The sequence below is a fragment of the Haliaeetus albicilla genome, chromosome 4, assembly GCF_947461875.1.
Source record: "Haliaeetus albicilla chromosome 4, bHalAlb1.1, whole genome shotgun sequence".
Taxonomy (NCBI): domain Eukaryota; kingdom Metazoa; phylum Chordata; class Aves; order Accipitriformes; family Accipitridae; genus Haliaeetus; species Haliaeetus albicilla.
In genome coordinates this window covers 49,246,648-49,274,580 of record NC_091486.1, presented here as the reverse complement: position 1 = coordinate 49,274,580, position 27,933 = coordinate 49,246,648, and the positions used below count along the sequence as shown (strand labels likewise).

Genomic DNA, 27,933 nt, shown 5'->3' with positions numbered 1-27,933 from the left:
ACGTTGTTTCTGCCTTGCAACTGTGACGGAGAAAGGTCCTTGAACCAACAGCATAAAAGGGCAAAGCAATGATAGACATAGTATAAGCATTGTCAAAAACTGAATGAGGAGGGTGAAAGAGAAGTGTAAGTTCGCTAGCTCAAGAAACATACTAAAAGATGAAGGTATTTTTAAACTGGCACCTGAAATGAATGGGGGAGCCAGAGGGAAAAATGGAAGTACGATGTAGATGTATATAGCATAGGTTTCCGGTCACTTGCACTGGCTTGCTCATGATCCAGGGTAACACGTATTTCATTGCAAACTCTACCTACCTCAAAAGACCTCCTGGCAGCTCTTTCATCTCACCAGTATCTCGGACAGACTCCCGAGTATGTGATACCAATGGAATTTTGTAAAATCCTTCAGGTGGCTGCAGAGGGCCCTCCTGCAGGTGGCAGATGAAAGGTCTGGCTGTTTCAGCAACGGGGAAGAAAATAGAGCAAAGTCTGCCACCAAACATGCTTTTATGTGCAATCATTCAAATCTATCCACATTTGACTAAATCACTCTGAACCTTGCTGTTGATCCTTTTATTTTGGACTGAGGAGGCTGAGTTTGTAGGGAACATTTTTGAACTAAACTGAAATAGAAATAAATTACATAAAATTCATGCTCTGACTAACCAGCACAAATCTCTTCCTAGGCTGTGAAAGGCCAAGTTACCAAACTCACAGTAGTTTTGCTGGGCAGTTTTGGATCGGCTGTGTGCTTTCATCAGTCGTAGTTTAAGGTGCAGGCATTACAGTCCATTCCTCATGCTTCGAGCAAATGCTTTCAGAACGAGGAAACCTGAAACAACCTGCGACTGGTCCATAAACCACTTGGGCAGTCTACAAGGCTGTTGACTAGAGGTTTCTGAGAAAAATCTGGTTAATTGACAGATGTGGTTGCCTGAGAAACATTCATGTTCTCTTTTGCTTGGATATAGTATCCTCTCATTGCACCCCCTTTTTTTTTTAACATTTATTTAGTGTGGCTTTACCTCAAAAGAAGGCTTGATGCTTGGAAATGGAAAAGTCTTGCTTTTTAATGGGCCTCATAAATGTAGCCAGAGCACCCTCTGGGTTTTAAAATTAAGAACATGAAGAAAGTCACTCTGTCACTGTCTCCATAGTGAAAAATGGGAACAGTAACTCTTGCCTTATGTGTAACATGGAGAGTTTTTCAAGCATTGTCTGTAAAGAACATAATGGAGTTAACGCTTGTGCTGCTGTCTAAATCAGGAAGAAGCTGAGGTAAGGCAGAATACCCAGGCTGCAAAGTTAACTTTTCATCGCAGAGAGAGTATTTTGCATCAGCTCCTCTGAGGAAAGAGGTGTTCTGAAGCCACTGTGGGTGAAAATGGTCAATTAACTGCTCCCCTGCTGGATTCTGTCACATTGTATGCAGAAATGCTGGATTCTCAAGCAATAGCAAATTAGTTGTGCCCCTGTTGGCTCCTGGCTTGTCATGACTTCATTAGTGGCAGAGTTTGTTTAAAGGGCAGCTCTGGTGGTCTGCCTTGCTTCAGGTATGTGAGGTAACGCTCAAGTTCAGCCAGAGGGTAGCCACACTAACATTTACCCCTTCCACGCACACACCAGGAACAGCCCTGCTTGTGTATTAACTTTTCTCCTTCCCCACATTGTGTGCTTGTGTGGAGACAGAAGGGTTGTTCTGTCTGTCCAAGGCTGTTGGTGCCTGTTGATGGCAGATACCCCCGTCTTCACCATCTAGTATGTGTCTTACACTGGCTGCACATTCCTCATCCAGAATGCTAGCCGAGCAGTGTTCAGAGCTCTCAAATTCTGTTGTCTTGGATGGGATTTGAGAGACTCTTGCAGCTTTGGTTGGAAAAAAGGGGTGTAATTGAAGAATATATAGCACAGTAGATGAATTCTTAAGGAGACAATTTTGGAATAAAACAAAACAATGAAAATACCTTTATTAGTCTAGCAGAATGTAAATGCCACTTCTCTCATGCAACCACTGCAGTTTTGACACTGTTCTCAATGCGTGTAAAAAGTTGTCCCCATTGCACGCTAAACGTTTAGAGAATTTTAAAAAATACTTACTTTCTACCACTGATGATGTTTATTTATTGCCAAGCATTCAACATAAGGCTATGAGTAGTAGCACTGCCTTGCTTAACATGTTTATGTTTGGGTCCTATCATGTTTTCTATTACAAATCTAGTTAGTTTAGATGCTGAAAAGGGAGTGTCAGATATCTTTTGGCTTATTATCTGTTTTTCTTAGTTTAATTTTCTCATTTTCATGAATTAATATATTGCCTCAAGCCTTGTGGGGAGGGGGGAGTGTTGCAGCTCAAATGAAAGCATTTACATATAGAATTATATTCTAAAGGCAATAAACATTTCTACCAGAGATTTTAAAATATATGGGTTTGTTTAGAAATCATGTTCCTTGGGCCTTTAGCAATGTCTTTACTAAAAAATAAACAGAAGAAAAGATCCTGTCTCTCTGTTACTATTCCTTATAGTAAAAGAAATGGAAGAGCAAAATGATGGTATAGCTTGTGAGCAGAATAACTGATTTCCAATTTTTCTTGGCTGTCAGTATTTCTTTGATGCTGAGTACTTTAGCAGTATATTTGGTGAGTCTTCTTGGCTCAGCCAGCCAGCAGCCCAGTCCTCCGGCATTCCTGTAAATCCCAGTGGTGTGAGAGAAATTGAAGTTCTTTAACATTAATTGACAGTAGTGTTGTTGGTTTAGATAAATATGTCTAAATTTTTCCAAGCTGCTTAGTTTGGGACACAAAATGATATCTAATTGTCTGTACAATTACGTGCAGAAGCTGAGAATCCTGTAGCCCAGAAGTCAATATGTAGCTGGTCTGTGTGAGTCATAAAAGGCTGAAATTGTTAAAGCCAATGGCTGAATTTGACTTCGTACCAAAATGGTAGTGCAGCCATTAGGGTAGGATAGGCAGAATGGATTCTGTATGTGGGATTCTTTTGTTTGTTTTATAACATTGGAAGGCTCAGTATACTAACAACAGACTACGTATAAATTTAATGTAAGAGACTGAGAAAAGAGAGATGATACGGTGAACAGAATGCATTGGTGTTCTAACATCTTTTATACTTGGTGATGTTCTTCCATGAGGTTTAGGGGGAAAGCAAGCAGAGTACAAACACCAAAATCTTACTTGTTTTCTTTCTAAAGCTTCATTATACCCACTTTGGATTGAGTCTACCGTCCAGCTGCATTTTTTCTTTAGGTAAGGGAGTAGTTAAAGCAAATTTCAAAGGTGTTGAAAGGTGCCTGATTTGTTGCTCCAGAGACTTAATTCCCTATTTGCATTGTTAGTCAATATATAGGTAAATTTTCCTCCCCACTTGCCTGTAGCTCTTGACTGTTAAGCCTCTGGATTCTCTGCCTTAGAAGATGGTTTATGGTGAAGATAAGTGGTCTCTGGACTGTTATGACCATTGTTTTCATTAAATACAGGCTATTGAACAGCCATCGCGTGGAGAGGATGGAATCTTTCTTGGCTTGTCTCAGAGCTAACATGTTCTGGAGGGTTGCTATCCCCTATGTTATAAGACTAGTTCCTTGCTGTTACACTGTGACTTGTACTTGGAAATCTTGCTGGAAGGAAAACGCAGATCTTATTTTTTAAATGATGATAGCTTTGGACAATGCAGTCAGAAGTACCGTAAGTTATCCAGCTAATCATATATGTGTCATCAGGTTATGTACCAGCATATGTCAGAATTTTTGAGTACTTGTCTTCAGGATCAAGACTCTTACCTGTCAATATAATAAATGTTTTCTCACAGTAACCTAGGCTTCATTTCCAATCCTTCTTCAGGGAGTTTCGCAGGTTGGCCAAATTTTGTGTGGAGTGACAGTCCATAAATACTAGTGCAGCTCCTTAGGGCAGAACATACAAGCTCTAGTACTTAGTATGCTCTGGGAATTTTCTGAGGATATGAATTCTCTGGTGGTTTCTTTCTTCCTTTGTGACTTTACTGTCTGCACCACACATTCGTAGTTTTTCGCTTTTCAACATCAGCTTAAGTAGTTAAAACACTTTGAATTTTCCTTGAAACATGCTACAGAAGAGCAAAATACATATGTTCTTAGAAAATTGAACACAACGCGAGTGGCTTGATGGAACAATTCCATGGAAATAGTAATTAACAGCTATAGGTACTTTTTTGAAGTATTCAACAGGAATTTTATCCGTGCTGCTCTTTGTCTGCCTCTTCTAAGCAGTTCTGACTCTGTGCTAACTGAATTTGATGAGAATCTTTTCTTTGACTTCAGTGTGCTATGAATCAGGCCCCAGTATTTGAGAGTATTAGCTGTATTAAGAGACCTGTGTTAGTCCTGGGGTTTGGCTGAAGAAATAAAATAGAGCATATGCACCAAATAAGTTTATCCATAACCTAAACAGGTTCAGTTAACTTATAAATAAACCATGCAAGCCATATTCTTCTGTTGATTCTCGTATGTTTTCCTCGTTTTGAGGAGTGGATGGATCTCGAGACTATTCATTATTTTACTTTAATCCAGCTATAAAAAATTTGAAAGCAGATATACTACGCATATAAAAATGGGAAGCCAGTGACAAGGTTGAAGAGAGAAGTGCCCTTTTCTTGGTATCACATAGCATTGTCTCCACTACAGACAGACCAGGCAGTGTGACTTCCAGTATGGTGTTGAAGCTGATATTTGCAGTGGTTATGTCAAGTGAATTCTTAGTGGCTGAAATTTTTGCAGATATGTAGTGGAGTAACAAAAATGACGATGGCTGCACATGAAGAGCCTAAGGGCCTCTCTAGAGAATCACTGCCTAGCTGTGGGATCTGGCTGGGCCCCGGTGATGATGCTTATGTCTGGAAGCAGCTGAGTCGCAGTATATTTGAATTTCTGGCACCCTCTTGTGGTAAATAATTATTTTTATCTATTTTTTTTGCATATTTTGTAGATGGGGGGAAAAATATGTGGAGATACTTTGGAAGTGTGGTATATTGCATAGAGGTGATGAATACAGTTGGAGGACAAAAAGTCACTTAAGGACATTTATGCTATCACTTGAAAGTTGTGTCTTTCCCTATACTCAATGAATACGATCTCTTTTCTTCTAACTGAGCCTCAAAATTTGTCCTCATTACTAATAAAACTGCATTTTTTTACCATTGAGGTAACCAGTATGTGTCACCTTTCCTAAGATAAAAAACCCCCAGTGAAGGCAATATGGTTTAGACCATCTTAACATCATGTGAATCGCATTTGAAAGTAGATAGTTGGCCAACATAAGATTATTTTATGGTAAAACTTACATGACACTACCTTGGGAGAGAGGGTATATGCTAGTTATACTGAGATCAAACTGCTTTTTTTTGGCAGTGAAGAAAAGGCCAGAGAGTAATTCTGTAAAACATGGGACTATGCTAAAATGCTATGCCTGTTCTTGATGAGTGACTTTTTGTGAGGTTTAGTTAAATCATAGTTGTTTTGAAATCTTGAGTAGTGCAGAAAACAAAGGGTGCATTACTGGATCGCGGAAATGGGAGAAGCTTGGTGTCAAGTTTAGTCCTTCTAGTGAGGAGAAAGTGCACCATGGAATCAGAGTGAGGTACTTTTGCATCCACTTCAACAGCAGTACTTTGGGCTTCTGCAGCATTTCTTGCCTTCAGTATTGCAGAATTCTTTGCGGATGTCAAGTACTCATCAGGTCCCTTTGAGACAGGCAAGTTATTATCCTCATTTCATATATGATGAAAATGTCCTGTCTTATACCATGCCATGTTGCAACCAAGAGTTTAGCAGAGGGAGTCCCAGTTTCATGCTGTGTTTGTTCACTGCACCATGTATTTCAGAATTTGAGTTAGGGTGAACATTTTGTTCATGACACCTCTCAGTGGTCTCTCTGGCTCTTAACTGCTGGCTCCCTAAAGCAAGTTCTGCAGATTCTGTGAATTCTGTTGTCTTAAATGGGGACTGCTGGAACTAATTTTTTTCTGTGATTCTGACCTTTTTGTCTTCAGTCCATCACAGAACTGCTACCGATAGCAGAAACAAGCGTGTTTGCCTAAATCCTGCCCATAGGAAGAGTGGTCTTAACAGACAAGTATTTCTAATTGTGTCCATCAGGTGGCAATGTAACCTCACTCTTCTCTTTGCTTTACAGGCTGGCTCCTGCCCTGCAACTGAAAATGCAGTATCTCGGGAGCCACTGGTAAGTTCTTCAAGAAGCAGCATATAATTTCTTGCTGAGAATATAATATACATGAGTTGTTATCTTTGCTGCATCATTTTGCATCCATTGTTTTGCTTTTCTAAGGAACTAGTGCTTTGTGAAAAAGGTGTAAACTCCCTTATGTTGCCCTGCTGTTGACCTCTGAATTCTGACCTGTAACCATAGCCTCCTGTCTTTCTGGGGTTAGACATGGGTCACCTAGGCCACAGAGTTGTCCTTGAGCACGGACTGCCTGTCCTAAGTGTATGCAATGTATGCTCTTGATCAGTGCTTATTTAGTAAAGAGTCTGAAGAAAGACCTGTGCAACATAATTTAAACTGAGATTCTTAGTGCTGTTGTCTAATAAAAAAAGCCTCTGCTGCTCAGAGACCTCATTCAAGCTGTCTTTATATTCAGATGCACTCAGAATGAGCTTAGAAGTGTCTGGCAGCTGGCAGTGCTTGTGATCCAATGTTTTCACTCTAGAAACTTTTTGGAAAGAGCTCTGGGATTTTTTTGTGTATGAGGACGACTAAGTGAACCCTGTTTTGTTTTCTTTTTTATGGTGACGCAGAGTGGGAAGTGAGCCACCCCTCTCTGGCGCTGCAGTATATATATTTTTTTTACAACCTTCTTTTTCTTTTTTTCCTTCCTCTTCAGCCATCTATAACTCAGTCGAAACCTTGCCAAAATTCTTAGCCCGTGTTATTGTCCTAAACATATAAATCTCTAATTGAGTTTCTTTTCTGGCTTTCATTTGGTGATCATAGTGAATACAAGCTGTTTGCAGTGAGAAGACTCAAGTACTTTCCATAATGGTGTGGCACTGGCCACATCAAAGTATTTTTGCCTTGTAACTCTTCTCGGGAGAACCCAGGAGATGATTTTTAAAGGAGGGAGATGTGAGTACAGACTGTGAACTGGGAAGGGTCAGTAAAACGCATCTAATGAGAGGGCTGTTCGTGAATTCTGTTAAGCTCTGCAGTGAAAATCTCTCTAGTCTAGTAACACTGTGACATCCCTTAATTGCATAGAATCTGTATGTGAGATTACCTGAAGTTGTTATTGACACCATGTACTTTGTGATGGATTTGGTGGTTTGGTTTTTTTGGTGTTGCGTTTCCCCCCAACCCCCACCTTAGGAAGGTCATAGCAGGTGGCAGATCATCACAGCCTGTGCTGGTCAACAGCTTATTCTCTTTCTCAAGGCAGATTCTAACATTACCTTTGATTTAATTAATTTCTTACTGTATATGCAACTGAATAATTGCTCAGAGGAAGCACATAGCAGTTGTGTATCTTTCTGTATAGGTGTATTTTCCTACCACATAAAAATATTTGCATGTTTAAAGAACTCCCAACATAAACTTTACTCTCACAATGGTGAGTCTTGCATGTGGGCTAATTAAAGCCCTTTGAAAGGTGGAGGTTTTCTCCTTATTTTTTCATTAATTTTTTTTTTATATTAAACTCTCACAGTCTTTGTCACGTTTGCTTAGGAGTCATTATTGCTTCCAGCTGAGTATCTGTAGAAGCCTTATTAAATGAGCAGTTCAGTTCTGTGAGCCAGATGACCTAACTTCCACCACACTACTGTGGCTTCTCTGTAGCCAGGATCGTGCATGCTGCCTTCTAATGCATGCAGTAGATCTCAGTCCATAAAGCAGACTTGCAGGCACACGGCACCATGTCACAAAAATGTTTACGGAAACACCAGAACAAACTGTGGCATGAATCCAACAAATGGCTCTGTATGGGAAAGCCATGTTCTTGGGCATATCGTTGCTGACTTCAAATCTAGTGTTAAGCTGTTGAAGAAGACCTGCAGAACCCAGAGGAGGGAGAAAAGACTCTCATGACCAAATTCTGCTCTGTACCCCCTCACTTTTTTTGACTTAATTGGTGACTGAAAGTACTCAGTGGTTCACAGGACTGAGACCTGTTTGGAACATGTCAATGGTGTTATGCACAAGTGCAGGAAAGCAATAGAATTAAAACATCTTGCATTGCATCAGCAGATGTCATTATAGACTCAAACTGTTTTTGTATTGTATTTGTGATTCTAATGGGCACTGTATCCTGCAAGGTGCTAAATACCTTCTGCTCTGAGCTCAGTGGCACTGTCTTCTATGTAGTCTGTACCCCTACAGCCTGCTGCTTTCAACAGGAGTCTAGGAGAAGCAATGATTTCTATTTGTTTGCAAGAGGACTTCAGCGTTCTGCAAGATCATGTAGCAGATGCGGTTTGACACATCATATTGTGTCCTGTGCTTTGGGTCTTCAGAGCATACCTTGCTAAGGTTTATGGCCTTACTGAGGCCTCTAGAATGGAGCCCTACAAACTCATGTCAGACTCCTAATTGCTCTTTCTTCAACCCACTTTTGATGTTTTGAACTACCAAACTGGAGATAAGGGACTCCACGTCAATGCCATTAATCCCTTGAGTTATCCAGTGTCCTTACAATAAACTGTCCCAACTGAAAAATACTCCCTAATAAGAGGTCATTGTGTTATAGTACTGACAGTGGAGAATGAGTTGGAGGGGGATGGGAGAAGCTATAATTTTTGCAGCAGAGAGCGGACACTCATTTCCCTAGCTGTCGGTCTTGGCCCATTAAAATTTGCCGTGTAGCTCCATAGTGGGAAGTGTAACCTTGTGTTAGCAGAGTGTCAGCATCTCGCTCTGCTGCTGTTTACAGCCACGTTTGTCATCGTCAGTGCGGGATCAGCTTCTCCTTGAGTCCAGCTTATCAGTGAACACTGCTGCATCCCTTTCTGCTTGTATGTGCAGCCACCTCTGATAATCCTCTGAACACTTGTGGAATTGGAATAGGTTTGTCTTTTTGCAGCCACTCAAAGCAAAGCCCTGGGATGTGCAAAAGATGTAACTACATAGGACAAAGCCCCTTTTTGTGAGGTTAAAGCATTAGGAAATCCCCTTTTCTTCTTGAATCTTTGTTTCTTTGATCGAATTTCTCTCTTTAGTATAATTATGCCATCTTTTTTGCTTCTCTTTTTTAGCTTGTTGTGTCTCTCCCTAGCAGTGTCTTGTAGCTTTTTAACTATACTCTGCTCCTTTTGAGATGTTTTCAAGAGCTTAAATATGTTTGCTGATGGCCTTTGCTTTCTGCCAAATCTGCTGCAGTCTGAATTACAGCTATGAAGGTTATACGTATGAGAGCCTCTAACATGAGCCTGGGTTGCAGGAAGAACCTAAGGAAGCAGAGCTTAAAAGTGAGGCCTTTCCACATACTGCTTGTTTGTTGTTTGGTTTTGGTTTTTTTTCCTGCCACAAAACTTACTCATTCCCTTGCTGGTGCTTGATAGCTGGAAGAAGTACTAGTTGTAAATATAAAAGTGCTGGCTGTAAATGTAAAACAGTCCCGTGGATTCTCACTAAGTTACAAAATCCCTGGATCATGGTATGAGGAACAGGGTATTTTCTTTTGCAGGATTATTTAACTTTTCTTCTTTTATTTTTAGCATGTGCTGTTTCTTTCTGTTTGTGGCTGCAGATGATAGCAGTTAGCACTGAAATATGGACATTTTATTCCCTTTTTACAGGCTGTTGAAAGGTACAAGGTTACAAGAATTACTGCTGCCTCTATAGCAATTAATGTAGAGTTTGTTGGGATGTGCTGGAGCCCTCATGGCTTTTCCCCACCCTTTGTTAAACTGATTTTGAAATTTTTAAGGGTCATGATAATGGCCAGAATGCTTTTAACACCACTTTTTGTGCAAACATCATAGGGTACACTGCAGACATAAATTGTTGTGTTTAGGGAATATGTCTGTGTTATCTCCATTTTCTAGAAAAGCTAATTGAGATATACAGGTTAACTGTTTAGCCAGGTTCATCCAGCAAGTTGGTGGCATAGATGTGAGACCTAGACTGTTGGCCTGGTAAATGAGGTAATTTCTATTTCAGGGGCTTCATTCTGGCACTTTTATGTCTTTGGAAAAGCCTCTAGCCTTGCATGGCTAATACTTTTTAGAAAAGTGATTGTGGTATACTGCTACTTCTTTAGTTCATCCTTTTTCTGGTTTTGACTACTTTTCTGGTGATTGAGGAATAATGAAAAAAATGGAGAGCAGAAAAGAGACTTGAGGTTTCTAGATCCATCACGTCCACAGGCACAAAGTCGCATCAGTCTGTATGTCCATGCTGAACACATTTGGTGTTTGTATCCGTCTTTGCTTTCCTGAACCACCAGCTGAGATCTCAAATTGACGCCATGATTTGGGCTTGGTTATGGGCATATTTAGTTCCTCTGCGTTTTTTGTGTTCAGTTGCTAGGTTTCCTTGGAAGTAAACCTGTAAAATTTGTGATATGTGTTTATAATGGATAAACTTTTGAAACTGAAACTGGACAGTTACCCTTTTCTCAGCTGCCTGGATTTGGGTGCTTAGCATTCAGTGACAGACAACAGAATTATTAGATCTTCTCTGTTTCCTTGCCTCCTTTTAAACCTTATCTATTCCGTTAAGCTTCCTCTTAAGTAGACTGTGGTTAAAGAGAATTTCATTTAGATTTCTGAGGAAGGAGCTTTGCAATTGAGACTTTAAGTTTGACTAGTTTTAGCTCTAACTGGTGTAATTAGAAGTTGACAGAGCCTAACACTAACAATACCATTGTCTTTAACCATGTGAACAAAACCATGAGTGGGAATGAGGAAAGGTTACAGAAGTGTGTCATAAGATTTGAGAGAGCTTGTTGGGGCTAATGTTAGTTAAGAGTACTCAGAATGCACTTTTTATGAACAAATCTTTAGGCACATTGAGAATCCATGTCTCTCTTCTTCTTATGAAGTAGTGGATGCTCTTTCTGCTGATAAACGCTACAGAAAATGAGATACATGGAAATTTTTTGCAGATTCTCCTTTGCCTGAAAGTGTTGTTTGAAATGAAGACAAGAATGGTATTTTCACTGAAAACCTCATACTTGTTTTCTGGAACACATTCTTGCACAAGGGATACCATGTAGTATCATTATCCTTTCTTTCGAAGCTCAAAGGTCCTAGTCTAGATTTGTAGAAAAATGTGATTTTTTTCAGAGGGACTTTTGTTTCCAGAAATGATGTGAGGGACTAGAGTGTACTGTACATTTTTGCTTTCCATTTTCCCAGCCTTTATTGTTTAAGACAAGATTAATACCTGTTTACTGTACAAATTTTCAGTCTGCCACAATGGGTTTATTCGAAGTGGTGGCCTACACTGAATGATTCTCTAAAAGTAAATCTATCCAGAGGGGATTTCCAGACAGCCAAAGTCAGTAGGCAACTAACTTACAGCCCCCAGCGAAACATTAGTCAGGGTAATTTACCACTGTCAGCAGGAGAGAGACTATCAGCTTTGTGACCTCCTGTACAGGCAGTAACCCTAGTGGTGTGATAATGCTTCGGTTTGTTTGGGGAGGTCCTGAATGTGTTGCTGTGGATTCCCAGTGCTGGACAATAATTCCATTAGCCTGTGGAGGGCAATTGCTGTGCAAATTTTGGTTTTATTTGGCCAGGAACAGGGAGCCAGAGGTGTGTGACTGCCTTACACAATATCCTTTGGTTTGCTGCAAAGAGAGTTCTATGATTTACTAAGCAGACCTCTGTTGTGTTTGACGTTCTGATAAGTTTGAGATTATTGGGTTTTTGCCTGGTTTTGTTTCTTACTTCTGCGTGTTCATTGACTTCTCTTGTTGTTCATGCAAAATGTACTCACTCAATCTGTCAATTCCTTTTACTCTGTTGATTTAGACAAATATATTAATATGTGCAAAGCACGCAGATGCAAATTTACTTACTGAGCATAGCTAAAGGAACACTGTCACGTCAAGTTAAATTGCCCATCTGAAGTCAATGGGAAAGTTTTCTTGGAATTCCTTTAAATCCCAATTTTAAAAGAGGGTGGACTAAATAGTTTGGGATATAACTTCTGTTGTAGCATTATATGTGAATCTATGAAAGCTAGAAACTTGCAGTAGTTACAGGCCAAAGCAGGTTAAGACCCTATCAGACTGTACAAAATTTAATAATGGCTTTACCTATCCCTAAGAGCTTACAGGTTAAATGACACTAGAGCCTGTGGGTGAGGCAGCATAACAACTAGGATAGGTACAGTAATTTTCTATTACTAACAGTCTGGTGAGTTAGCAGCTTACAATCTTTTCTGTGCACTTGTGCAGAAGAGAGCTCTGAAAGCAATTTCTACTTGCTTTTCAGACAAACCAACATTACTGATCGGAAGATTTTTAAGATGGTTTTAAAATAGTTGTAATGCTCTAAGTTGTTCTTTACAAAACGTGCAAGGAAATTGAAGTACTAGGAGTTAGCTTAGAGTCTTTTTTTAATGTTGGATATGATTTGACTTCCAGAGATCTCAGATCTCTCACTAAAGGTAAAATGGAAGCTACAGTGCTTTGTGACATTGGAAAAAAATACTGGCACACAGTTAGGAAATACTTAACATTACTTGATATTTTCCCCCTGAGAAAAATGAATTTAATTTTTTCGTTTATGTTCACGTGATGTTTCGGAGGTCTAAACATGCTATGCCTACAAACAATTTCTTACAGATCATGGCCTGCTTTGCTATCAGCTGGCTGTTGTGTATTTGTTGGCAGCCCAGCTCTTTGCCTGCTCAGAAAGATTGGGAGCACTTTGCTGTGTGCATCCCAGCTGTTGGAAAGGGTACCTATTAATTTCAAACAGGTGACAGCACACAGCAAAGAGGTGCCTGCACGGTGTGCACTTTGGTAATGATGGGTTATGGGATCAAGGTGAGATAATAGTATCATTTCAGCTACACGTGTGTGGAAAATATGCTATGTGCAGAACAACTTGTAGAGGGCAGCAATTGCCCACAGTTCTTTCTGCTTATGGAGAGGAAGGACCAGCTTAAGAACTTCACAGGAGTGTCTGCCTTTTTAGCTTTCTTGAAATAACTTTATGCAGGAGACTTGTCCTCTGGAGTGCCTCTTGACCCTGCATTATTAAATTCCTAATCTGGAAAGTGTTGCTAGAGATTCTTAATTCCTGTTTTACCTCTGATACCACTGAGCAGTTTGACTTCTTTTGCACATATCCAGATGCTGCCTGTGTCATTGTTACTGCAACCAAAAAGAGTCTAGTGACAGCTAGTGATTCTTACAAGATTATAACTGCCTACATGTGATATCTTTCTTTGCTTCTTGGCTTCTTCCTACTTTTACCTGGGAGATCATGCCATAAGAAAAAATTTGCAATGTCTATGGCATCTTTGTTGGGCCTTAGAGCAAAAGGTATGTTGCATCTTCATGACATTGAAAGTAAGGTAGCTGGGGCACAGAAGGCAGAATGGGTTATTCAAGAACTTAAAGGAACTTTCACCAACTTTGATGCACAAGAGTACATCCTTCAGATACTTCTGATGCCAGCACCTTCAGAACCATGATTTGCCAAACTAGGAGGTTGAGAGTTAGTATAATTCTTGGATTTGGAGCTCCTAACCAACTTACTGGAGAAGAGACTTTCCCTGCTTTTCATGTTTCTTGTATTTTTCCCTATGTCACTTACATTGCAAATCCTTCCAAACATCTTAATAGTTTGGGGGTTTTTTTGTTTTGGTTTTGTAGGCATGTTTATTACATAGCGCTTCTCCTTGTTATAATTGTACAGACCATGTCCTCTTCCCACTTGTGATCCCATAACACACCACTGCTACTTTGACAATTGCTTTTCTGGAAAAGTAACAATGAAAATATACATAGTTTTTTAGTAAAAGAATTTTACAGCTGGAGAGAAGCAGGAGAGATAGCTTCATATCATCAGCCACACTCACAATATGCCCCATGTTTTTACATTATCCGTTATCTTTTGGTCAGAGCAGGATTTTCCTCTGCTGTGAACTTCCTAGTGTTTTGTCAAGCATCTGAATGGCCTGAATGATGGTATTCCTTGGGATACAATTTTACAGCAGAGTACATCTTGCTGGAATGGAGTTTCCCTGGTACACAGCGAGAATTTCCTGTGTCTTCCTTCCAGCTTGCTTCTCCTGTTTGTTTTGTGTGCCACCCTAAGTGATTCCTTTCCTCCTTAAGCGTCTGCACCCTTCAGATGTTTGCAGACAGTTATCACATAATTTCTCCTTTCCCCCACCCCCATCCTGGTCTCTTAGCCAAGCTCTACATATTTAGCTCATTTAATCTTTCCTCATAAGTCAAGCCCGTAATTGACAGCTCTGACACGAAGAGTCGCATTGGTTACACATGCTGCCAACAGGATATAAATACTTTCTGTGCAGTGATTGAGAATTACAGTCAAGACTGAGACAAGCCCGTGTGCCCCCCCCCCCACATTATATTTTTGACAACCCCTTTCTCAACATTGGATTGCCGCAATCCTGTAGAAATGGACTTACTTCTTACTCTAATGGTCAGCTGCCAAGCACCCAGTATGCTTCAAAGTAGTGGTATCAGGTCACTTGGGAAATTCAGCACTAAAGCCCCATGGGATTCCAGTTTAACCCTAAATTCTTACAGAGGTGGTGTTCTTCTCTGTACTTCTCTTGCCAGGCATGCAGGTGTCTCAGGCTGCTGTTAATGGTCATTCCTTCTGGGAAGGCAGAGCTGAGCTTCATGCAGCCTAGTGTGTTACCTGAAGTGAATGGGTCTTGCTACGCACATGCAAATGCAAAAGGTGTTGCAACCAGTACCCCATGCTCATGTATTTATGCACTGCCATCAGGAGGCTCACGCCTCTGGTGCTGGCAGGGATCTGTTGTCAGATACTCTAGGCACTGATGTTCTTCACTGTCTCTGCCAAGAGGAAGCTCAGGATGCTATCGATCCGATTGGCATAGCTGTGAACAAGTTCAGGGATCTTGCTTATACATGTAGGATCTGGGAAGAGGCTTTTAGTCTTACCCAGAAAGGTATTGCATTGGAGGAAGAGGTAACTCCATACTGCAGGTCCATGTGTTAGTAGATACAGATCTGTTTCCAGCTAAACGTATTTGGAGGTTGCTTTAGATTACTTGTCTCCTCATGTTTGTTGCATTCTCTTGAAGAAGATAGGTGCAGCTAACAAAAGTTGAGGAACTGGTAAATGAATTGTCTAGCCTCTAATGTTGTATTCTGTGAAGCTTCATATGATACAGCTTCCCCAGCGGGGCTAGTTCACAAAGATTACATGTATTATTGCAAAGCATGCAACATAAAGAGAGCATTTATGAAAGGGAATATCAGAGGAAACATTATAGCAGGGACCTTTATAGCCTTTCCATTATTATGGTTTAAATCTTGACATGGTCTTTATTTGCAATGACACTGGGACCAGTAAAGAAGTGTTTTTTCTCTTCCCCTCCCCTCCCCTTTCTCCCATCTCCTTTTCATTCTTTTCTTCCACATCCTGTTCTGAAGCTGTGGTGCAGAGATACAAATCGTTAAACATGCAAGTAGTCAGAGAGCCAGGTTTCAGTTTGTGTGGAATCAGCCCCTTTTGACTCAGAAGTTGGAAACCAGATGACTCACTGTGATGCATGTTTGTTGTTTTTAATAACTGTCATTTTGCAAAATATGGTCAAAGCTTCAAACCATGACTTCTGGAGCAGGGGTGGTGTGTATTTATTTTTAATTTGGGAGGCTGTAGGCTGGAATGTGTTTGTAGCTGCAGTCTTCCCTTAAAAACTGAGATAAAATAAATTAAAGCATTGACAATGTGAAAGATTTTAGAGATAATTTTTTCCTGTTACCTGAAAAAAATATTTATTTTCTTGATCAATTACTTGAAAAGGCTCCAGGTGCCAAACATCTGGTGGGATTGTAGGCCCCTGGTTTATGTTTATGTTTTTTAATATATACCCAAAGGGACAGGTTTCTTAAAAAGAAAGCAGGCAGATGTTTTTCATTTGTGGAGTTTTAAAGAATAAATGCCATTCCTGCTTTATCATTCCAATTTCTAACAAAATTGTCATCTTTCTCCTTTCTTTTATAGGAAGCTAGCAAATGTAGCATTTTAGTGGCAGAATTCCCTATCAATAAAATTTCTTAGCAGTATGGAAAATACGAAAATATCTACACATTTCATTTTCTAGAGATTTATTACTGCTTGTACAACAGTTTGTAAACTATAAGCTCAGTATTAAGTGCTTTATGAGTTTTTTGCGGTTTACTTTCTAATTTGCCTCAAGAAGCATTGTTTTAATTTGTCGAAGTTCTACAGGTTTGTTTTGCAGGTCAATTAATTCACAGTGTAAATCTACAGCCACTCTATCACAGAAGAATGGAGGTATACCAGTATAAAATCTCTATATGTGAGAACAGAATTAGACCCTAGGTAAAAACTGTATGTAGTGGTCTCTTATGACAGGATTCATTGTGGTCATGGATTTTCCTCCAGTCCAGTTTTCAGATTTGGATGCTTCGTAACCATTTCTATTATGATTTATATTATGATCTTTTGCAATTGCTGTTGCAAAATGAAGTGCTGTGGTACAGTCCAAGGGAGGTAGACTCCTAGCCTACCTCAGCCTGTTGCTTCTTGTTAGAGAGTAAAAAAAGCAGCTACTGATTTAAAACAGAGAGTTCAAGTTCGGGTTCTGCTTTTAGTCTGAGATGGGGCATCTCTGTAATGGTAAAAGTGCTAGAAAAGGCATATTGCCTTTACTCTGAGGAAATACGGATATATGTGCTGGCTACTCCTGGACAGCTGTGGTCTACCTGATTTGTTATTCTGATCAGAAAAGAAACAGGTTTTGGTTTTTATTTTTTAAAGTGAATGTAATTGCTTGTGAAAGATAGTGAAGTGATGGCTTTGGAGGCTTAAATCATCTTCTCACAAAACTTAAACTGTAAGCTGTGATAGCAGCATTGCAGGATTCCCCACCAGCATGACATGGAAGGGACCCCCCTCGTCCCCCAAGAGATGAGAGGAGAATTCAGCCTCTAGCCCATTTGATGCTTGACTTCCCTCTGAAGCTGCCAAGAAGGATGCCAATTTTTCCATTTAGCTGACTATGGTATAGACCTTAAAAGGGAAGGTTTTAATGCAGTTGGCTGCGATATAGACTGTTAAAGGGAAGTTATTTATTTTAACTGGCTGCTGTATGGATTATTACAAGGGCATTCTTTTAGATGCAGCTGCTATATTGACTAGTGAATGTGCTGGGCTGTATTGCTAGTAGCTGTCATATTGACTGTTACAGAAAAGATCTGTATTTAAGCCATAACACTGCACTGGGATCTCCCAGGCAGGATATTAATGCTAATTCATCTGCTCACCCCCTGCTGTGAGTGTTATTTGTTTAAATCTGTAGAATCCCACAGCGCATTTATATCCTCGCTAGAGTGAGCTCCGCTCCCTGTAATTATTTAACATTATATGCTGATATAAATTGTAACAGTTAAAGAATGGTAATGAGTAGCAAAAAAACACAAACTTAACCTTAGAAATGGCAGAGTCAGCTCTTAAAACAACAGCCAGCAACTTTCACTGTTCTCTGTCTTTTCCCAAGTCCATATGCACAATATTGTGCATACATTATGTGTGTGCGTGTGTGTTCATGCTCGCACTGGCAACTGTGCCAGGCAAGGCTGTAATTATGCAGAATGTACTGTGAAACTTATGCACACACTCATAATTACATACAGTGCCTACGTACAGCAAGTTTTATCTCTCTGCAGTTCAGCTTCTTGATGAGTTGTTCTGATAGGTGATTTGAGTTGAGGCTACCATACTGACGGAGGAAATTGAGCCCCTGGGTTCCTCTCACAGGGCATGCGTGTCCGAAGGTTAAGCTGAAAGCCATCGGGTGTCACTGTTGCTCTGTGTAGGCTCAGCTGGCAGTGGATTTGTCTGGCAGTAAAAACTGGACTTTGAAAGTAGTATTTTTGGCTATAAACATCTAAGGCATTTACACATAATTTATATATAAAGTGCATGTCCATACAACACCATTTGTGTGTGGGTGGAGTGAGCGGAGGTAGCTCTATTGTGTGTTAGCTGAATTTTTCTGCAGTTTCTGTTGCCTATTATAGCATTCCTGTCCCAAACTGGCATGCAAGATGGCCAGCTACTGCTGAATAGCTGCTGTATTCTGCTCTAGAAGTGGCTGTGGTTCAACAGTGGAGGTGACCTGATTCCTGTAGGTAATTTGACGGTGGACATCAAGCTCTGGGCAAATTTTTGGGTTTATGATGTGCACAACTGTGGTGTAAAAACAACAAAATGGTACTAAGTTTAGATTTCTGAAGAGCTTTGGAGCTACTGGGCTTAAAAGGTACTGTAGAAATTTTTTAACTGTAATATGTGTGTTAGAGCTCATTGAAAGAACAGGTTTGCATTAAAACAGTTCATCAATCGCATAAGAAAACTTTCACTGACTTAAAATGGAGATGACAAAGAAAAGCCATGTAAATAGCAAAGAAAATGTATTTTCAAAAGACTTCTTTGTAGTCTCTGTCCCTTCTGATTTCAGGTAGGGAGTAAAAGCTGGCGTAAGAGGAGCTGAGCTTGTACTTGATTTGCAGAGTAGTGTGATGGTCGGTTGGGCTGCGTTGGCAGTATGGACCTGTGCCAGACTTCACCACAATTCATACTGTGTCAGTTTAATAAATGCACTACTTAAATTATGAAATTACAAAAGAAAAAAGAGAATGCACTTATTCAGACTCTTAATACATTAAAAATAAGGCATTAAAACACTGCCTTTTTTTTTCCCTTCCAGAATCAATAATGAACAGGAAGGGTTGTAGACATTAACAGTCATGGACATTCAAACTCTTATACATAAATTATCTTAGAAAAATGCACATAAGACTTGAATAATGTAAATACATTAATGCATTTAATAATTTAAACATTAAAGCACATTCAGGAATTCGTGGCAGAAGCTGTTCTGAGATAAGGAACGGTCCTGGAAGTTGTGTGTCCCAAGATCGATGGCTGGTTTCTCCTTGAGAAAACTCTCTGGGGAAGTCAAGCTGTGCAACTAAGAGTGACCGCCTGTCCTAAGAAATCCCAGGACATTAGCCAGCTCTTTCGCTTTTCACCTCCCATTCTCTCTCCACCACATGCATGAACACATACATACAGAATATCTCATGGTCCAGAAAAGGCCAGTATGCATTTTGCCATTTCTTTTTTGCGTATGTGCTTCAGTTTGTCTAGAAATTAGGTGAAATGGCTTCAGAGAATGAAAGTGTCTTGGCTAAAGGTAAAATACCAATAAATGCTAAAGAAACTGCCTGCAGGAGGTTCTGCGGTACCGCACAGGGTAGGAAGAAGAACTATTCGGACAGTATCTGGACTCTGATCTACCAGTTCTCCTGGGACACAGGAATGTGGAGTCTTAAGTACAAACAGTGAAATGGGAATCCTCTTCTTCCAGGACATTGCATGGACCTGTAATTCAGACTCCATACTAGCTGTTGGTAAGACAGTGTCAGCTGGAGAGTGAGGCTGGGGGAAATAGTGCTCTCCAGGAATGCTCGGCTCTTTCTTGGAGCCCTAAAAATCACAAGGTTGGCTCCGGTGTAATGACAAGTAAGGGGTTTTACTTTCTTCTTGCCTCTCTGCTCTTTGGATTGAAGCACCTTCAGCACTGTAGCAGCACCTAACTGGCACACCAAGGTCCCCCTCACGCAAGCCATTTTCCTGAGGATTTTGAGCTATGTCATTTTTGCTGATGTAATTAAGTTTGAAAGGTGTTGTATCAACCCCTCATGCCATTTCTACTTGGTTCATTGCTTTGCTTTCTTTGCTTCTTCTGCAGGCAGGTGCTTTGGAGGTCATTTGCACCCTACAGCCCCACTTACGAAGTGGTATAAGGTATCCTGCTTAGGCCTAGATACTGATGGAACTAATAAAAAAGAGCTTAGTCTGATCCCAAAGGGAGAAGAGTTGGGTTGGTTAATTAAAGGAGCCTGGCACAGGGCACCTAGTAATTATAGGTGCAAGAAGTCTGAATTTGAAGAGGACTGTGCAGCTGGAGAAGGATAGGGAGGCACCCAGAACACTGCAGACTGTGGGCAAGAATGCAGCAAAACCAGATCTGGAAATCAGACTCTGGCAGAATTCCTTGGTGAATTCTTATTTATTCCATTTTTTAATGAGGACCTGAATCTCTCCTTATGCATTTATGTTTTTGCATGCACATGCGTATGTGCAATTCCAGTTACACCCTATGGCTGGGAGGGTGATTTTATTAAAGACCAGAAGATTGAGAGACAGATGTTTTAAGAGACACAGGCCTTGCCCTATAGTAGTTTGGAATAATTAATGCTGACTACTGCATTGGTTGTATTATCAATGCTACTGGGTCTTCATCTCAAGCATCATCTCAACACCCATGAGTCTGTATCACTGTAGGGCAGAGCTTTTGAAGGCAAAGGGGCTGAGGCCACCAGGACCTGCTGGGAAATTGCTCCTAAACTCTTATGTAGGTGTGGGGTGGGGAGCAATACTATGTCATCACATTGTCATCACCAGTGCTATGTCTCTTTATAGTTAAGTTCCTTACAGCAGTGTTTCTCAGACTTAGGTTATAACCCCCAAAGGGACGCAAAAGGCTTCAAAGGAAGTCGCAAAGTCACTAGCCAGTAAATAGCTTTCTACTTGTAATTGCTCTTAGGAGTTCTGTTCCTTCTAGTTTGAAGAGTTAGCATTTATTGTATTAACTCCCATTTTCCTGAAGGAACTTGCTGCCATCTCAGCTGAGGAATGTGGGATGAGCCACCACAACAGATGAGTGCAAAAAGGAGTCAAGCTTGCATAAAGTTTGAGAAGCAGTGCTTTAGCAAATTTTATTTTCCAGGGACAAGCTCTGCAAATGTTGCCTGAAATGGATCTATTAGCTTTATGTGATGAAAGATAAAGACAGTTATTTTGTCCCCAGTGGATTTCTCAGTGGGCCCCATCCATGGAGGGTAGGACTGTCAGCGCAAAAATGTATCATTTATTTTAGTGCTCAGGTCTACAGGGTGAGGAGACTGTAGCTCTTATTCTACCCTTACAGCTGACATGCTGTATACTGGTAGGTGGATTGCACTAGAAAATGAAATGCTGGTTCTAAGGGATTCTAGCTCAAAAGATGAAAAGCACCAGTTTTGTCAAACTATAGGAGAAGATGGTCCACAGAAGAAAATTGCATTGAGAATTTGACTGGTGTACTGACTGTATGTATGTGCTCCTTGGCTATCGTAAGTGTAAAATTGTTAACTTGAGACACTGTGGGTTTTTTAATATTTCAATGGACTAGGGGAATGCATGTGGTCATTTTTACCAGTTCAGGTGACTTCATACCTTCTGATCACCTGTACAAAGCCAGAGCTGAATGCCCTCAATTTTCCCATCTCAAGCAGGCAGTACCTGTGTGTACATGGAATAAATTTTGAGCCTCCCACACCTGAAAGGGAGAAGCATCGCTGGTGGTAGAAAAGGGGTGTGTCTGTTGCATGTGGGAAGCTCCTGCAGGGGATTTTTCATAATCCAGGGCCTGTTGAGGAGAGGACTTGAGTGTTGGATGCTCTGGACGTGGCCTGCAGGGAAAACAGAGGAGTGGGTGGGGACCTCCCTAGGCTCTCATGGCTTAACGGCCACATTTAGCTGGATTTAAGAGGCATAAGCATTTATAGTAAATTCTACTGCTGTATCACAGTCTGCTTTCTGCTTTTCTAGATTTGTCTCCATGGGGGTATTCCATGCATTATCCCATTTCACAGCCTGAACTTTTCCCCCTATTTAGAGGATTACATGGGGCAGAGATGTAAGAAGAAAGGGAATCTTGCCACTACTCCACCTCTTTATCTCTGTAACTCCATGTATATCTATCTGTTCACTCTCGCAGGGGCCAAGCTTTCTGCCTTCCAAAACCCCGCTCTGAAATTGCTGATTCAAGCAGGTAGCAACTTTAGGACTCCTTGCAGAATAAGTACCTCCTGCGTGCTCCCCCGGCACTGGGATTTCCTCTCTGATTTATCATGCTCAGGTCTGCTAATGTCCCTTGACTAAACTGGGCATGTTGTGATGGTGTGAAGGTCATTTTATATATGCCATATACATTTCCAGAGACATGGTAGGAGGGTAGGACATCTGAAGCAGCATATCCTGCTGGGAAAAGGAGGAAGAAAAGGATAGTCTGGCTCTTCTTTTCACAGCCTCTTGTGGTGGGATGAAGGTTTTGACAGCCTAATTCAGCATTTAGAGAAAGAACCAAGCAGAAAGATTCCCCCTCACCCACTCCTTGCAGCCCAGCTGTGACAAACTGACAGATAATTAACAAATCAAGACCTCCTATTAGCCTTGTCCCTGATGCATTAAAGCAGCTCCTATGTTGCATGTGTCCTTTAGCAAATGCCTGTACTTCATGGCTACAGAGTGAGGTAGGTAGATCGCTTTAGAAAGGCAAAGGGTTCTCTAAGATGTCAATGCACAAGTATTTCCAGGAATGGAAGAAGTTGTCTCTAAAAGAAAATGGTGGACAGCAGGTGGGAGAGCTGTGCCATGACTGAAGGGAAGCTACTCTAATGGTGCAGTGTGTGTATGGAGTATCTTCTGGGAATACAGGAGTAAAAGGGGTGTGTGGAATTATTATTGAGTCCCTCGTGTTTTTACAGAAAATGACATAAGTTGAAGCAGCAATTGATAGGGCAGTTTTTTTGAGCGGGACTGACCAAGCGTGTTAAAATTACATTTCAGGAAATGTGGTTTGTGGTAGAAACAGATCTAGTGTTAAGACCTTAATATTACATTGTGGGTGGTGTATTGGTGCCCTTTCCCTTCTGTCCTCAAGTTGCTGAAACTGCATGGGTAAGCCTCAAATAAGCTGCCTTCTCTTCGCTTTAGCTCCACTCATTTGGAGAAGAATGAGGAAGAGTGTCAATATACTTCTAGTTCAAGATGTTGAATAGACACAAGCCATTGGTTCAGCTTAACACATGTTAAAGGAGAGAGAGATATCTAATTGCATCAAAGCCACTCTTAAGTTCATGTATGTGGAGCCCATCAAGCTGAAAGCATCCAGACAGCATCTGCTGTTATCAAATCACTCTTGAGTCGAGCTAATTAAAATAGAGCTTCATTTTTCTGAACCATTGTTTGGCAGGAATTCGAAACAGGTCTAACCCAATTTCTGTGTGTTTATGAGCCTTTATTATATCAAAAGTACTTTTCTGTAAATGTACAGGGCAGTGTTAAATGAATTGATCCGCACTGTATCACTGTAGATGCACTATGGACTTCCTAATGATTTCTCTTCTAGCTTTTTCCAGATATACCCCAGAAAGCTTGCTTTGTCCCTTATCGTGTCATCTTCTTTCTCTCTTTTCCTTTCTATCTCACTCTCAGGAAAGTAAATGTCCTTGTATTTCTTTCTTTCATATCCTCCTCCTCCACTCTATTGGGATTTTTGTATTATTAAAGCATTTACACATTTGCTGCCACATGCAAATGCAGAATAATAAACCAGGACTCTTCATACTCCAGACAGGAGCAGGAGGTCTCTCACCACTGATTCTTACCCAGTACTCGTCCCTGTTGATTACAGGGGATGGAGAGGAGGGGAATCTAAACGTTGCTGTGTTGAATCTGTTGGATATAGGGGTTTTGTCCTCAGTTTTTTATTTTAAATATTTTACATTTCAGTGTGCAAATTCTAGGTATCGCATTCCTCTTTATAATTTGCTACATACCAAACACAAAAGTTAAAGAGACATAGAAATTGCTCCCTGAAGAGAGGTTGTACTCTTTGGCATCTAAAAGCCGATTCGTGAATATTCTCTGTAGAAAGAGAATACCACACATAGGGCCAGCCAGTTCAGAACATATGAGTCTGAGCAGCAGTCCAGTGAAACAGTGAAGTCAGGAAATGACTATTTTTCTGGTACCCAGTACAATCCAAGCTGTTCATATGATATTCTTAAGTCTTAAATTCATTTCTGAGCTGTGGATTCATATTACAAAAAAAGGAAGTTAAGGAATAGCATTAGGTAAAAATCCTGACAGCAATCTGTCATGAAATCTTCTTCCTAGAAAGGTAGTTAAGACTTTTGGACTTTTAAAAATAAATGGACAAAATACAAAATCTTTCTGAAATTATAAATACACTTTCTGTGTAGTTCAAGGAAGTTTGCTTCTTTTAACTCAGTTAATTTACCTTGGAATAGAATTTAAGTGCATTTTATTTTGCATTTAATGCAGTCTATTCTGAATGCGTATACTCAGCTCCTCTGTGTAAAGCGTAAGAGCAGCATGCATAAATTTATACCGGAAGCAAGTGTACCATTTTGCTATAAGCAGACCAACGGGTAAGGTTCTATTAGATGTTCCCAAACTTATGAAGTATTATTGGCTCCTGTTCTGTGGTTTTAGTGAGATGAAGAAAATTTTTACTCAGAAGTTTGGTCTTCTGTTCATTGACAGTGACTCTCTCCTGATTCCTCTTTTCATAAATTTAAGTGAATTTAATGCTGACAAAAAGCAGCAGAATCACAGTATTCAGAAAGATAGAGCGCGGACATTGTACTGTGTGCTTTTTCTCTAAGTCTTGTAAGCAGACCTAATCTGAGGGTCCTACTGCTAGGGGCTTGGGAAATCTCATTATTTATTCAGTTCCTATCTTCTTTTCTGAGACTGTCAAGGTGTAGAGTGGGTACTTGTCTTCCTAGCAACTGTCTCATCAATATGGTCACTTTCCCAGCCAAGGGACATGAGACGATAGCTTTGAGAGAAGAATTTCTGGTAGAGCACAACAATAGAGGTAAATCCAGATACTCTTACAGGCAAAAGTAATTCAAACAACATTTCTGCTCATGTCATGGTGAGTATAGAATGAATGTGTCAGATCTAAGAATATCTTCATAGGCTTTTCAGCATTTCCTTCATATGCAATTGTTGCTGTAGTTGCTACTGCAGAAAGAAGTTTGCCATTCTAGCAAGAAACACTCTTTCTTTTTTTGTTTTACAACAACAACAACAACAAAGTCAAGCATTTGGTCTAAGGATCCAAAAGCCCAGGAAATGCATCTCTAGGGCTCTTCGTCAATTTGGGACCTAATGAAATATAGAAAATACTCAATAAAAGCACCTTTATTACTTTAAATGTTTAAATGTGGAGTTTTTAGCCATCAGGTTAATGTTTTTGTATCTTTTTTTGATTTGATTGTGAGCACTTTTCCAGGTATCTCTGCCACTTGAGCACTAATTGGATTTCCACAGATAAACGGTGCTAGCTGCAGCCCTTACATCACTGTGTTTTTACTTCATCATTATTTTATTTGTTTTTACTGTAAAGGTTAATAAATCTTGGTATGTTTAGAGTATGAAACAAGGCAGGCAGGCTAAGAACTACAACATGAAGGGGTGAAGTTTTATATGCTTCTTTCTCAAGTCTGAGGGGTGGAAGGAGAAACAGTGTGCCCTTTGTGGTATTTCTAATGGGCTGCTGGGTATGTTAGTCAGCCAAGTAGCGATCCATAATCCTTAAGATAAAAAGCGTTGATCTCTCCACTAGTTCTCAGACAGAGCTGTAAGGCATTTGAATTGGGTTACCATTGATTTAAGGTGGGGAGAAGACTGAGTAGCATGGGCCTGCTTAAAAAGGGATATGTGGGATTTATTTAACTTTATTTAATTTTTTAAAGAAAATTGGAAGCCTTTCTGTGCAAGTGCACCTGAGTTCCCTCTGGATTCTCAAGGAAGTTAATATAGAATTTGCCAATATTTTAGGGAAGAACTAACTGAATGGCAGGTTTTAGTCAAGATTTAGGCTGTAAATAAATTTCAGTAAGAATTTATCAAGGTCCCAGATGTTTGCTGTCTCACCTGTTTGTTCAGGAAAGCATGTATTTTTTTACCATTCTCATGGTTTCCTGGGAAGCTGGGCTTGACTTCCTACCACAGTAGAGGTAACCCTTAGTTTCCAGCCACGAAAGCAGTGTGGAAGCTCTTTTTGGCCTAGCAGGATTGAAACTAGTGCATTTCAAACACTTAGCCCCAATTTTGGGCTTTGTGGCTTAATAGAAATTGATTGAACAGCCTGTACTTGGGCCAAAGCAGCATTAAAGACTGAATCTAGTTTCTTCTGTTACAAAGATAGAAAAATGCCTTGTAGCTCCTATGGATCAGGTGCAGAGTCTTGAGAAAACTGCAACGTTACAGACTCAAGCTTTCAGTTGTGCCAGTTCTCCGTAGCAAACAATGGCCATCCTTACATTGGTGTTAATCCCTTACTGTGGTATGGACCCAGATTTCAGAGAGATTGTTGATGCTTTTTGCGGCATTTGTCAACGATAAGGCTGCTTTCTTTTTTTTCCTGAAGTGAGTAATTGTTTATTAATTTTTCAGCACGTAAAGAGTATAATTATAATAGTCCCTGACAAGTGCTGGCTGTGCCAAGGTTTGAGGAAAACAAAAAACAGTAGAAGTGCCATTTTGAACCTCCTCTAATTTTGTAGGCCTTCCTGGTTTGAACTCAAATTTCTGAGTAGGAACTAGGCAGGAGCACCCTGGCTTGAGTATGATTCTTTGTAGAACTAATTCTCTTGGACGTTTTAACTGAGTTTAGGGTGGTGGGATCTTAATGCAAGTGTTTCAAGAAAGAGGAGTTGGTGATCAGTACATGTGATTTTTTGGTGCATACAGTGCTGTATTGGTTGAGCAGCATCCTGAATTTGCCCTGACACCTATATGCTTTGTTTCTTCAAGTAGTGAATGTAAAAACCATGAAAAATGCCAAATTGACCCCAGGGGAAAATGAAGTGGACCCGTTGTTTGCAGAATATTTATGGTATGGACAGCTACAGTGGAAATGTTCCTCCTGTTTGCCCTTATATTGTGTCTCACTCCTGTTGTAGAGGAGACATCCTAAGAGTTGGCAGGGAAGCTCTGTTGCTTCTGAGGCTGCACGTGCAAGTTCCTACATATGAAGGAGAAATTCTCCGATGTGAGCTTCTTTCTGTTGAGAACTGGACAAAGACAAGGGACGCAGCTGCTTTCCAATCTATAAAATTATTCCACTTGCAATCCCCATAGACTAGGCAGCTCTGGCCAATCAGATTTCTTGCCCCTTACTTAGTTTTTCCCTTAATGGGGCAATTAACAGCAGGAACAAAGTGCGTGGTCTGCTCAGTCTTTGTTATTATTTGTGTTGTAATAAATGTCTAGGAGGCCAGTGCAGGCCAGCACCAGGCACTGTGCAAATCCAGAGTAAAAGGACGATTCTTGTCCCAAAGAGCCCTAAGTAAAATACTAAATTTACATAAAGGTCTTCCAGTGTTTTAAGTCCTTCTCCTTTTGCTATTACTTCCCAACTGCTGTGGTTTGCATGATTTATTGTGCACCTGTCACAATTTCCAGCTTCTTTAATGTTTCCAACATGAAACCTTTTGTTTGTTAGATTCTGGTGATCCAAGTACTTTTCTCCAGTATTTCCTTATTTATTCTGTCATTCAGATCTTCCACGTAATAATGCCATCATAGCCCCCTGACTTTACCCCTAATTGTTTGGGGTTTTATTGCTGGAAGGAAAACACTCATTTTCTAATCTACATTTCCCATGGATTAAGAATTCTGTTAAATAGGGTTATTGAAATAGCAGGTTCAAGGAATAATAGCTTCCTGTCCATTTGAGTCATTTCAGTCTAAAACACCTTTATCGCATCTTCCACATATCGGTTCTACTTTTGATCCTCTTGCACAAAATTAAACCATTGTCTTACTAGTATTTTCCAGT

The 27,933-nt window shown here is 40.3% G+C and overlaps 1 protein-coding gene across 1 annotated transcript in view; it reads left to right on the top strand.

Moving 5' to 3' along the window:
* PEX14 (peroxisomal biogenesis factor 14) overlaps window positions 1-27,933 on the top strand; it is a 79,425-nt gene that overhangs the window by 1,191 nt on the left and 50,301 nt on the right. Inside the window, exon 2 of the mRNA XM_069782516.1 lies at window positions 6,187-6,234. Within this exon, the coding sequence (XP_069638617.1) occupies window positions 6,187-6,234 (48 nt within the window). The remainder of the gene's footprint in view (window positions 1-6,186; window positions 6,235-27,933) is intronic.